The sequence below is a fragment of the Pezoporus wallicus genome, unplaced genomic scaffold, assembly GCF_028554395.1.
Source record: "Pezoporus wallicus isolate ANWC-B61680 ecotype Strahan unplaced genomic scaffold, APGP_CSIRO_Pwel_v1 contig_10797, whole genome shotgun sequence".
NCBI classification, from domain to species: domain Eukaryota; kingdom Metazoa; phylum Chordata; class Aves; order Psittaciformes; family Psittacidae; genus Pezoporus; species Pezoporus wallicus.
The window spans coordinates 75,113-87,458 of NW_026642755.1; the positions used below are offsets into that span (position 1 = coordinate 75,113).

A 12,346-nucleotide genomic window follows, 5' to 3' on the forward strand; every position below is an offset into this window, starting at 1 on the left:
GTGCCGGCTGACAGCTCCCCCGGGACCGGGGTCCTGAGGGCTTTCCCCCGCCGCTGCTTTGTTCGGCCGGGCCGGAGCTGCTTTTCTCCTAGCCCGGAGGACAAGGGGCGGGGGGGGTGGCGTGGCCGGGGGTGGGTTAGGTGTTGTGTCACACTCCGGGTGTTTATAAACAAGAGTTCGGAAGTATAAGGGAGCTGCCTCAGCCGCGCTGGGAAGTCCGGTCCCGAATGGGAAGGGCGATAGGGATGGGGAAGGATGCTATGGGATGTGAGCGGCTCCGCTGTCAAACCGTGCTCGGAGGGTCCGGGAAGGGCAAGATGGAACAAGTTCTCTCCACGCTAGGGTAGCGGTTCTGTAACGCTTCACGGGGTGGGAAGGGGGGCAGATTCTTTGCCCGCAGGTCTGGTATAGGCATGGTGAATGGGATGAGGAGTTGCAATGTACCTGGGCTTTGGGTTCTTTTTGTCCCTTTACAAAGGGCAGGAAAAGTTGAGGTGCCATCAGATGCCTCGGGAGGCTTTGCTGAGTTCTTGTGCGGTGTCACAAGGTGGCAGGTTTTGAGATCTGAGTGTATAGGTAGGTCCTCTCAAGACAGGAGCTGCTCCCCTACCTGCAGCCCTGCTCGAGTGATGGGAGATGTTCTGTACCCGTGTGGCTTCTCCCAGGTACAGGATATGCAGGGGAGAGCAATGGTGTTTGGAGGAGTTGCTTCTCCAATGCCTCATCTTGTACTCCCTGATTGCTGTTGAGCGTTTGAGAGCAGCTTGCCTGCTCCATACCCCAACAGGGGCAAACTGAGCTGCCCCTGTGCTGGTGGTGGTGCAGAGCTGAGTCCTTTCTCTGCGCTCAGACCTGCAGCTCCTGTCGTGTTACAGAACAGCTGGTAAAGTCATTTACCCTGGGTCATGCCTAAAGTTAGAATGGGGGTGTTCAGAGTTGAGTTGGGCTCATCCACTGTGCTCTCTTAGCCCTGTGCAGGCTCCAAATGAGCAAAGAAATGAGGGATGGAGGAGTTTTATCTGTGTGCCCTGCTTCACTCTTTCTCTTTACTCCCAAGGAGGAAGAGGAGGAAGACAGCAGCCCTGGAGTGTCCTTCTCCCTCTCTTCAGAAGAGTCAGAGATGGAGCCTGAGGAAGAACGGATCCGTTATAGCCAAAGACTGGTCAGTATTGGCCCCAAACAGTTCTATTCTGTGCTTGGTTCTGTTGCAACTGAAGAAAGAAAAGGTTTAAACAACTCAGACAAGTGTTGTGGTGGATCCCTGCAGCCAGAGGTGTCAGCTCAGCTGGTGGGGGTTTTGATGGCTTCATGAGTCTTTCCTGTGTCAGTTTGCCTTAATGAAGGGCACTTGGCTCCTGAGCTCTGGAAGAGGGTTGGAGGCTGAGGCTGGGTAAGAAGCTGTGGATAGAAATAGGAAGTGAGTGTTGGTGTAGTTTCTGGCCCAGCAGCTTTTCTCCATGTGTTTGTGACAAGCAGAGAAGCTGGAATACTGTGTGTGACCATTGTGTTGGCCTGGACTTGCTTTGATTGTGCTGTGAAAACCAGTTTCAGCTTCAAGCTCAGATGTGCCCCTGTCTTCTCCTGGTGTCCTCTTTGGGAAGGAGCTATTCCAAAAGCCAGGCCCTAGTTAGGCCCTGTCTGGATTGTCAGGGGCACGCATGAAGTCCATGGTCTGTGAGTTGGGCTGTAACCGTGAGCACTTTGGGAGCAGTTGCTCTGAGAGGACATTCCCAGAGATGCCATGGAAGGAGGGAAGCTGCTGTGTCTCCTGCAGGTCATTTTTGCCTTGTTTTGAGGCACTGTAAACCCTATGAGTGAGTGTGGGCTCAGTGACAGCCGAAGCTATGATGGAGCTCCTCTGTGAGTACATGCACCCTCACCTTCAAGGTGCTGCCTGTAAAGGCAAATCCTTATCCTTTAATACTCTGGAATCATTTGGTGTGAGGGTGTGTGGTACTCAGCATTAAGCTTTGCCCTCAAGAACAAGCACTTCCTATTGCTGCTGGGTGCCAGGCTGTAGAAAGGGTGCTGGGAGTTGTGGCCAGCACTCACGGGTGTCTTTAAGGATGGAAATCCTCTTGTGAGGGTAGAAATGGTTATTCCAGCACTGGCCCCTATGGAGAAGAATGTACATTGTAAGCTGTGGTTTGTCCAGACCTTATAGAAGGTGTGCTCTTTTACTGGTGCTGCTTGTTGGGTCCTTCAGGATCACTTGGATTTTCCCCAAAGTGCTTTAGTGGCTGTTCTAATTTGGCAGTGCCTCCAAAAGCAGCAGTTCCACCTCCTCCTGACACCCTTGTGCCCACCACAACTGTGTGGCACACAATTCGACCTGCTGGTTTGCCTAGGGAGTGACTTGCTATAGGCAGCAGTCAGGAGAGCTTCACCTGGAGGCAAGGCCAGCTCCAGATTTGGTTCAACTGCAGTTTTGGCTACACTTTGACCAGAAATAATTCAAAATAGCTAGATAAAGGCATGGCAAATGAAGGGAACCAGCAGCCAGGAACATGCTGATGTTAAAATGCTTGTCATATCACAACTAAAACTGCTCAGGAAGAGTTGCTGACCTGGTGTAGGTGGCCTGGACTGCAGCAGCATGTACTAAGCTGGATAAATGAGCTGCATGCTTAAGGGGCTTGGGAAGACACATGGGCAGCAAGCAAAGGATGAGGCTGACCTCGGCTTTGGTGGCCTTATGTGCGTGTTGTCTCTGCTGGCCTGTGGCTGAGAGAAAACACAGCCCCTGTGTGGTAGGTGAGGTTTGGTTCATGGCTCCTGCTTCACTCTTCCAGGGAACTTCCAGCTCATGCCATTCCCTTTCTGTATCAGTAACTTTCCCTTCTTCAAGAACCTTCAAAAGATGATTATTCCCTTCAAGACACATGCTTTGAAATGGGGGAAGCTCTTAGCTTGTTTCTGACCGTTGCAGAACAAGATATCACAGGTGAATTACCCAGCAGGACAAAAGAGCTGAATAAGACTTATTTTAATATCCTACTCCTACACATGCTTTGGTTTTGGGAGTTGGCTTTAATATGCCTACATTAAAAGTTATAAGTAGGGAAACAGGTAACTGGTCGTACAGCATGTTGCTGTGTTTCTTGTATGCGAGTTCGAATCAATGCGGGGGTGACAGCAAAGGAATAAACCTATTTTAAAACGAAATCAAAAGCCAAGTGTGGTAGTTGTCCTGCCAGCCAAACAGCCTGGGCCAGAATGGTTTAGAGTGGTGAAGGAGCTCAATTCATTGCATGGGAAATGGTTTGATGATACCAGAGGCCTGAGATGGCAAAAGCAGTTTGTTATCTGCTGTGTCAGGGCACTTCCACCACCAGCATCTGTTGACTGACTGGTTTCCACAGCACAGAGGAGAAGTCTCGAGTGTTTTGTGCTACTGTTACCTTCCTCTGCTTCAACAAAAAGCTGATCTATGTCTGTTTTCTGAATGGGTTTACCAGTATTGGTGGAAGGTCTGGGTTTTGAAGAGAAAGTCGCCTCTGCTTTGGATGTAGTCACGCTCCTACAAGAACTCTGGCCTGGTTCACACATCCATGTGTAGTATAACACTGACATTAGGTGGGTCCCACTGCTTTAACTGTGCTTGCTTCCTAGTTCAGGCTCTCCATCCACAACTCCCAAGATTATAAAGGCCTGGGTGAGTTGGTTTGGATGTGGGATATCACTGGCAGTATGTCCTGTAGCCCTCTGAAATGAACTGTGGAAGGAGCTCTGAGAGGCTGACACAGGTAGGGAATGGCATCCTGCAGGTGATGCTGCATGAGCAGGGAGAGCAAGGAATGTCAGTGTTCCTCACCCAGAGATTCATCTGGGCCTCCCTGCACTGTGAGTAGCAGAGGAGGGGACTTAACAGGCACCATGGAGTAGCTTTCTACCAAGTGCATGCATATTTCTGCATCCTCAGCTCTGTAAGAGGCAGTACTTTGGGGCTTAGTGTGAGGTGCTGGCTTTACAAGCTGTAGATGTGTTTTGCAGGCCCTTAACTGTGGAGCTGAAACGCTCTATTGTATCCTGTGCCCTGAGTGACAGTGCAGCCCTGGCACCAACAATGTGATGGTTCCTTTCTGGGCCTTAGAAGTCTTCTGCTGACTGTCACTGGTTGCATCGAGCCCGTGTCACACCAAGCTGTTCAGCTCCCCATTAGGAGGCTGAGGGCACGCTGGCACTTTGAGCAGGAGCCTGGACCTCTTCAAGGCAGGAACAGCAATGTGAGCAGCTCTGGCTGTGAACTAGCAGCTATGGGGAGAAGGAAGTTGGGTTGGTCTGGTGCTGTGATGCTCAGGTGCTCTGTCTGCTTCAGGATTGTCCAGCAGTGATTTCACAGAGTGCGTTGTCCACCTCAGTACTCACAAGGTGACCCGAGTCAGAGGAGGAACTGTTGCATGTGTGTAGCTTAGTTTTTTGCTAAGGTTAGATCTGTGTTAAGTCACTGAGCACAATAAGGGGCAGCAGGGAAAGGAATCTCCTGGTGCTGCCTTTCAGCAAACTGGTCCATCTCAAAGCTGCTATGAAGGGGTTATTTGACGCAGCACGTTCTGAAGATGCTTTTGGTGTGCTGTAGGTGAGGTTGCCTCGCTGTCACAGCATGGGTGATGCTCTGCTGAGGACGGCTTTCTCATTTACTCCAGCCTTCACCACACACAAAGCCCCCAGACATGTCCAGATGTGTGTGAATTCATGGAGCTGCTGCAGGGCTTCTCAGTGGGATGTGGGGCTGGTGTCTGTAGCCACTGAGTATTCCTGGGTGCCACAAGTGTGAGGAAATGTTGCCTTCTGTCTGCTCCAGGCTACTTTTGCCAGGCCTTTACCGTGAACTAAAACTAGTCAGAATGTGAATTACGAGTTGGGATTAGCACATAGAGTCATGGAATGGTTTGTGTTGGAAAGGAGCTGAAAGCTCATCCAGTTCCAACCCCTGCCACAGGCAGGGACACCTTCCACTAGAGCAGCTTGCTCCAAGCCCCTGTGTCCAACCTGGCCTTGAGCACTGCCAGGGATGAGGCAGCCACAGCTTCTCTGGGCACCCTGTGCCAGTGCCTCAGCAAACATCACTGAAGTGATGCCAAACACTTCCAGAGGCAACACTGATGGGGAGGAATGAGGGGCAGCAGAGTTGTATCACTCCAGGATGGTTTGAGGGGAGCGTAGCAGGTGAATGCCATCACCCTAAGGACAAATCCTGCCCATCCTGGTGCCTCTGCTGCTGTCAAGTCAGCAGTCTGTATCTCAGGGTGTGGTTCCAGCATTGCTGGAGTGGCAGAGCTGGTTTAAGAGGTTTCCTCCCTCCCTTCCCTCCCTTAGTGCCTCAGGAGCTGATGCCCCTGAGCTAAATGCTCCTTCAGGGAGTTGTGGATCATGCCCTAGATAAAAGTTGGCAGCAGAGGGGGGCATCTAATCTAGATTGTCTGTGCTGTGCTATGAGCTACTGCCCCACCAGCCAACCTGATGAGAGTGGGGAGGTGGCAGCCTGAGACAGGGTGGCGTTGGAGCCTCTTCAGCTGGCTCTGCAGCTGCACCCTCCCTTGAGGCTCTGGGTGCTCTCTTGGGGTCAGGCTAAGGTATTATAGTGCCTGGGCTCTTGACCATCACGGCTGGGTGCACTGGCACCCTTGTTTTGGTTGTTGGAGGTTGATGTGACACCCATGAAGGGCAGTGGGTCTGTGGAGGAAGAGACCCACCTGCTCTTAAGTGCTCTGGGTGCACATAGGAGACAAGGGGTGGGGGGGGGTGAAGTGCTGTCTCTCCCATTGCTTGGGGCCTTGTGTCCTGCCTTAGCACGGCCCTGCCTCTGGTCAGATCCTTGTGTGAAATCTGAGAGGAGGCCTCTGCCTGTCCCTACCAGCCAAAACCTGAGGCCTCTCCTGTAAACAGCACTGAGCAAACCTGTCCTTACATGTTGGTGTCCATGTTATCCCTTGGGCAAAGGCTCACATGAGCTTCACAGTACGTGGAGTCATCAGCTGAGGGATGAAGCTTCGGAAGCACGGAGGGAAAGGCTTCTCTCTCAGCCGTGTATGTAGTGGTGTGGAGTGGCCCCAGCACGCTCAGGTGAGGGAGACTAGGATTCTGATGTGTGCCTAGAGTCACAGTGACTTTCATCCTGTGGTTTTCCAAGTCATTTGGTGGTACCAAATCCTTTCTGCAGGATGGGGTGATGGCAAATACAGGACACAACCCATGGGGCCAGGAAGGCTCAGGCATGGTAGTGTTCATGTGACACTTGTGACAAAAGGGGGCCTACAAGGATGCTGGGGAGGGACTCTTCATTAGGACTGTAGTGATAGGACAAAGGGTAATGGGTTAAAACTTAAACAGGGGAAGTTTAGATTGGATATAAGGAGGAAGTTCTCTGCTGTAAGGGTGGTGAGGCACTGGAATGGGTTGCCCAGGGAAGTTGTGAATGCTCCATCCCTGGCAGTGCTCAAGGCCAGGTTGGACAGAGCCTTGGGTGGCATGGTTTAGTGGGAGGTTTCCCTGCCCATGGAGGGGGGTTGGAACTGGATGATCTTAAGGTCCTTTCCAACCCTAACTTTTCTGTGATTCTAAAGTTCCAGCCCATATCCTCACATCACCAAGCGAGTAGGTGGCCTCAAAGCAGGGAGAGGGAGGTCAGCAGGTGCTGTGGCCTGGGAGGAGCTGCTTATGTCTGATAAGAGAGCAAAGAGGAGGACGCAGCTGCCTACCCATCCTGTGCTGGTCAAGCAGCTGCCCTTGCTCTATCTTGGATAGCTCATGCTGTCCTAAGCGGGATGCAAGGAACACTATCTCCAAATCAGGCTCTGCCTCACTCCTTGTTTGTTCTCCTTGTAACACTGCTCACCACCAGGTGATGATCCCTTGTGGCTGCTGCTGTTTGTTATCCTCAGATCTTGGTGTGCTCAGCAGAAGCCAGTCCTGCTGGATGCTGACTTTCCCAGAGGCAGTTCCATTGACTTGGGATTTGTTTGTGTGTGCTGGGATGAACCCAGTAGATCCTGCAGGTACTGAAGCATGGGATGAGCTGCATGTGCTGGGGTGAGAGTCTGGGTAGATGTACATCACCCCCATTTGAAACTTGGCACTGGCAATCCCTTATCCTGTCAAGTGAGTGTTCCTTGAGAAGGACGGGAGTTTGCTTCGTGTGAACCCCTGTCCAGATGTCCCTGCTCTGCTGGACACACCTCCATTCCCTAGTCTAGACAGGACCTGAGCAAGCAAAGTAATTAATCTCTCCCCACTGCCTCTGCTTCAAACTAAAGACACCACAAATGAGTCATTCCAAATGATCCAGGTGTAATAACTGAGCTCTAAATAATTCAGGGGCTGTTGAGATTGGATCTGAGCAGCTCTTTGGAAGCTAGCAGCCACTGAAGGTGATCCTTGGGAAACCTTTAGCAATCCCTGTGAGCATTTAGATCCTGAAAGATGCAAGAGCGTGCTGATCCCGGGCAGAAAATATCCTTGAAACCAACTGGATGAAGTTCTGTGTCAGCACAGAGGAGCACAGGAGGTAGATAGCTGATTTCTCATTGTCCCAAACCTGGCTGTGTCTCCAGTGTGGTCTGGAAGCTGCAGCACTGAATGAGCACCAGACAGCACAGGAGTACTTGAAGTTAACCTGTGAGTTACCAGACAACATCTGCAAGTTACATCCCTGTCTCCTGTTAATGCACAGGAGGAGGTTTTAACAGGGTTATCCCAGCTGGAGAAGACACTACAAGGTCTCCATGCCTCCGGTACCTGCTTTGTGTTTTTTAATTCTGTCAGGAGCCACTCAGACAAAGGTTGGCTGGGTTTAGGGAAGAAATGGCACATGTAGGTGTATTGGTTGTATGCTCAGAAGGTAAAGAAAGAAGGTGGTGCACTAACTGCCCTCTTTCAGCCATATCCTGGGCTGCATCCAAAGGAATGTGACCAGCAGGTTGAAGGAGGTGATTCTGCCCCTCTACTCTGCTCTCGTGAGACCTCACCTGGAGCATTGTGTGCAGTTCTGGTGTCCTCAACATAAAAAGGACATGGAACTGTTGGAACAAGTCCAGAGGAGGCCGTGAGGATGATCAGGGGCTGGAGCACCTCCTGTATGAAGACAGGCTGAGAAAGTTGGGGCTGTTCAGCCTAGAGAAGAGAAGGCTGTGTGGAGACCTCAGAGCAGCTTCCAGTATCTGAAGGGGGGCTGTAGGGATGCTGTGGAGGGACTCTTCATTAGGGACTGTAGTGATAGGACAAGGGGTAACAGGTTAAAACTTAAACAGGGGAAGTTTAGATTGGATCTTGCTTGGTTGCCTTGGGAAAAGCAGGAGAGCAAGTGGAAGAGCAAATCCTGTGGTAGGATGACAGGGCCTATAATTAGATACCAAAGATCCTCAGCTGTCAGGAGCACTGGGAGGCAGGGAGGGTGGGGAGCTTGTGTCACACGACTGGAGGTGTTGTCTCCAGTTGGTCTGGAGAACCTGGTTCAGTTTGGTTTTGGGGTGGGGGTCAGGCAGAACAAACCATGCCGAGCCTTCCCACTGGGAGGGAGCTGTGGATAGGCACATGCCTCTGTTTGGCAAATGGGATGTGACCATTTCAGCTGAAGCTAAGAAGCTCTCTGTGCGTGCACTTGTAGAAAAGCAGCATTAAAAAGCCTGTTGGTACAATCTGAAACCAGCATCATGGGTATCTTCTGTCTTGGATGGTCTCGAGCTAGTTGAGCTGCAGATAGAACTCCTTTTGTTGTGCAAGTGCCTGGGCTGGTCCAGGCTCCATTCCTTTTCTGGAGGGCTTGGGATAGGCTGTCAGCCTCTTGAAGGCTGTGGGTAGCTCTGGTGATGGTCTTCACTCCCCGTGCTGCCTCTCTTCAGGTACCTCCAGCTCTCCCTTGGCAAGGACACTAATGACCTCTGATATTTGAGGGCCAGGAGGTAGTAAGAACACGTTCCTACTGTTCTCTCTAACTCGCTACCTCTTGGGTCCTGTCAGTCCTGCTAAGTTCTCTGCTGCATTCCCTGTTCACCTCTTTTCCAGCTCCAAAGAACCGGGTGAGGAGGATGCATCGCTGTCTGCAGGTGCTGTGCTGGCACTTGAGGTGGTTTGGATAAACCTGGTGACAAAGTGGAGCCTGTGAATCCATGATGGGAGAGAGGAGATTGATCCATTTAGAATCCCAAGCTGGTTTGGTTTGGAAGGGAGCTTAAAGCCCATCCAGTTCCAACCCCTGCCACAGGCAGGGACACCTTCCACTAGAGCAGCTTGCTCCAACCTGACCTTGAACACTGCCAGGGATGGGGCAGCCACAGCTTCTCTGGGCACCCTGTGCCAGCGCCTCAGCACCCTCCCAGGGAAGAGCTTCTGCCTAAGAGTTCATCTCAGTCTCCTCTCTGGCAGGTTCAAGCCATTCCCCTTGGCCTGTTGGACAGGGTTTCTCTCTGTTCTGTTTCTGTGTGTCCATGCTTGTGCGCCTTGTTGCTGTAGGAACAGTACTGACAGTAAACAGCCCGAGCTGGCTGCCCAGGGACTATGAATCCCTGTGGAAGTTCAAGGAGCTTGAACTGGAGGAGATTTGGGGCTGGGATCTGCCCGGGGTTCCAGGGTGGTGAGAGGAAACAGGTGAGTTTATGCTTGTGCAGTGGTCTCATGGGGAGGTGTGTGCTCTGTAGTGCTTCCACCCGGGTCAGGTACTGGAAGGGTGCAAGTCTGGGTGACATCCTGCTGCCAGAAGAGCTGAGGTTGGCTGGTGGTGCTGTGTGTGATGTGCTCATGTGTGTGAGTGGGGCTGGGAGGGACAGGCCTGGCGGTTTTACTGCTGTGGAACAGAACAGGTCACTGTGACACTGAGGTGATGAGTGGAGCTGTGAACTTTCCTCCTTACACTCCATTAAACACTGCCAGCTTTTGTCTTTCCCTGGATCTTGCATGTTTTAGCTATTGCACTAGCAAGAGTTCAACAAAGCAGCACCCTCCCTACACCCTTGTATGTCAAGGAAGAGGTTCTGGGGTGCGATCATAGCATAGTTAGGGTCAGAAAGGAGCTTAGGATCATCAAGTTCCAACCCTGTCATCTGTGGTTTTTGTTAGTGCTGGTCCTTGGGTTGGGAGCTGGCTGCAGAGCGTGCTGGTGTGTCCCAGCCAGTCCTGACAGAGTCTGGGAGAAGAGGTCCCCTGATAAGAGGCACTGGGGGAAGGATGAGGACCTTGCTTGATAGAGCTGTTATCTCCAGCAGCAGATCCCAACCAAGGAGGCACATTCTCAAGTGAGATACTCAGAGGGGATGATCGTGTTTGGTGCTGGCTCTTACCTTGTCTAACCTTTCGTGAGGCAGTGGTGGAAGGGTGCAGGGTGAGGGAGAAGAGAGGTGGAGCTGCAGAACTTGGAGGGATGGCAAAGCAATCAGAAGGGGTAAAAGCAGAAAACACTATACGTATTTCAGAGTAACAAAGAGGCTGGCTTGTGCTGTTCAGTCCAAGGGTGCTGTGATTCCCTCTTTGCTCTCCCATGTTCCCCTGGTTCTCAGGAGCTGTAATCTTGGGATGGAGCTGGACGTTGAAATGAGAGGGCTGGCAACATGTGCTTCTATAGGGTGACACAGCCTCAGTGTCTCTAGTTTGCTCTGCATGAATATTTCCATGTGTCACTGAATTCTTGAGCTCCTTTGTCCCAGTTGGAGTAAGGAAGGGGCGAGTACTGGGCTTCTTGAGCAAAGGAGGGAGGAGAGTGTGCAGTGATGGTGTAACAGTGCAGAGTATGGGGGAAATACCCATCCGAGGCGGGGGGGGGGGGGGGCTTTGGACAAGGGCCTGTAGGGACAGGACAAGGGGAATGGCTTGAACCTGCCCGAGGGGAGACTGAGATGAGCTCTGAGGCAGAAGCTCTTCCCTGGGAGGGTGCTGAGGCGCTGGCACAGGGTGCCCAGAGAAGCTGTGGCTGCTCCATCCCTGGCAGTGTTCAAGGCCAGGTTGGACACAGGGGCTTGGAGCAAGCTGCTCTGGTGGAAGGTGTCCCTGCCCGTGGCAGGGGTTGGAACTGGAGGAGCCTTAAGCTCCCTTCCAGCACAAACCATTCCATGATTCTGTGGTTTCACGCACCATCCATGTTCTTCCCAATGGCCCTGGGTTGTATTCCTTCTCCATAAGCATCCCAGGCCCTCTAGCCTATAATTCAGGCAGCCTGTTTCTGCCCTCTTGAGAGGACAGTGTCGGCTTAGCAGGAATTGCAGGGCGCATCTCAAAGCTTCCTGCATTTTTGCTCTTCTGTGGTCCAGCCTTGCTCAGTTTGAGTGATGGGACAGAGAACTGGCAACAGGTTTCTGCAGAGCTGGGCTGGGGCACTGGGAGCTCTTCCCCACTGAAAATTCCAAGTCATTCCTCTGCATTCCCAGCATGTTGTGGGCAGGGAGTTGCTCTGCCTTTCCCAGCACGAGGAGGAGTAGTGCTGACCTACTAATGTGAGATGAGCTGTACATCTGTCTCTGAATGCATATGGCTCCATCTGCCCCTCGTGCTGTGGTCTGTGTGGGCTCAGCAGCCTGGACATGAATGGTCCAGTCTTTTCCCAGTGGGATTATGGATAAATGCATGGCGTTCTCAAGCTAAAAAGTTGGAGAAATTGGTTTGCTTTGTTCTGTTTGGGGATGCTCTATTGCCTTCCCATCCAAAGCAAAAAGTAGTGGCAAAGTTGGTAATGCTCATCTACCACATGCTGGGGACACCCGGGTAGGGAAAGGGCTCTACACAGCAAGCTTTTTGCTTGGATTCCTTCTGGTTTGGAATGGTGGGAGGTAATTAAAGGGGTTTCCTCAGTCTGCATGAGAAATAATAAGGCTGAATGTCCAAGAGTGGCTTTAACACAGCGTTTGTGGCTCAGAGGATGAGTGTTCAGTCCTGAAGTGTCGCATGGTGGGGGATTTTATGGGCTTTCATGACCTTCTTCAGGCTGACACAGAATCCATGCAGGTATTGTGCAGGTACCAGGGTGCTATGGCTGGTGCCGGGTATGGGCATGGGTGATCTGAGGGTTGGTAGTGCCATAAAGCTGGTTGGGACAGTGATGGCACATTGAAATACACTGCAGGTGATTGGAACTGCTTTCCTAGGAGCAGTGTTTCCTCATTGAGACTGTTGCCATCCACCTGTGTTGTGTTGTGATGTGATGTAGCGTGTTCCCCTGGCTCGTGGGTTTGCTGCTGGGGCTGGGCAGTGTGTGGTTTAGCAGCAGCAGCTGGACTTCTCCTTGGCCTGTTGGAGCTGCCCGTGTCAGCTGTGCTCTAATTCCCCTATTGCTCCTTGTGTACATCCAGTTTCATAACCCAAAGTGCAAACCAAAGCGTTCTCCTCCATCATTCTGAACTGCTGCCAGCCCTGCTCGTGATAG

The 12,346-nt window shown here is 51.9% G+C and overlaps 1 protein-coding gene across 2 annotated transcripts in view; it reads left to right on the plus strand.

Annotated features, from left to right (window-relative positions):
- Nucleotides 1-406: 406 nt before the first annotated feature.
- The window catches only part of KDM2A (lysine demethylase 2A), a 47,375-nt gene continuing 35,435 nt past the window's right edge, over nt 407-12,346 (plus strand). For both annotated transcript variants that reach the window (XM_057432209.1, XM_057432210.1), the window contains exons 1-2: nt 407-626; nt 1,058-1,162. In XM_057432209.1, coding sequence (XP_057288192.1) covers nt 414-626; nt 1,058-1,162 — 318 coding nt within the window. In that variant the 5' untranslated portion in view covers nt 407-413. The remainder of the gene's footprint in view (nt 627-1,057; nt 1,163-12,346) is intronic.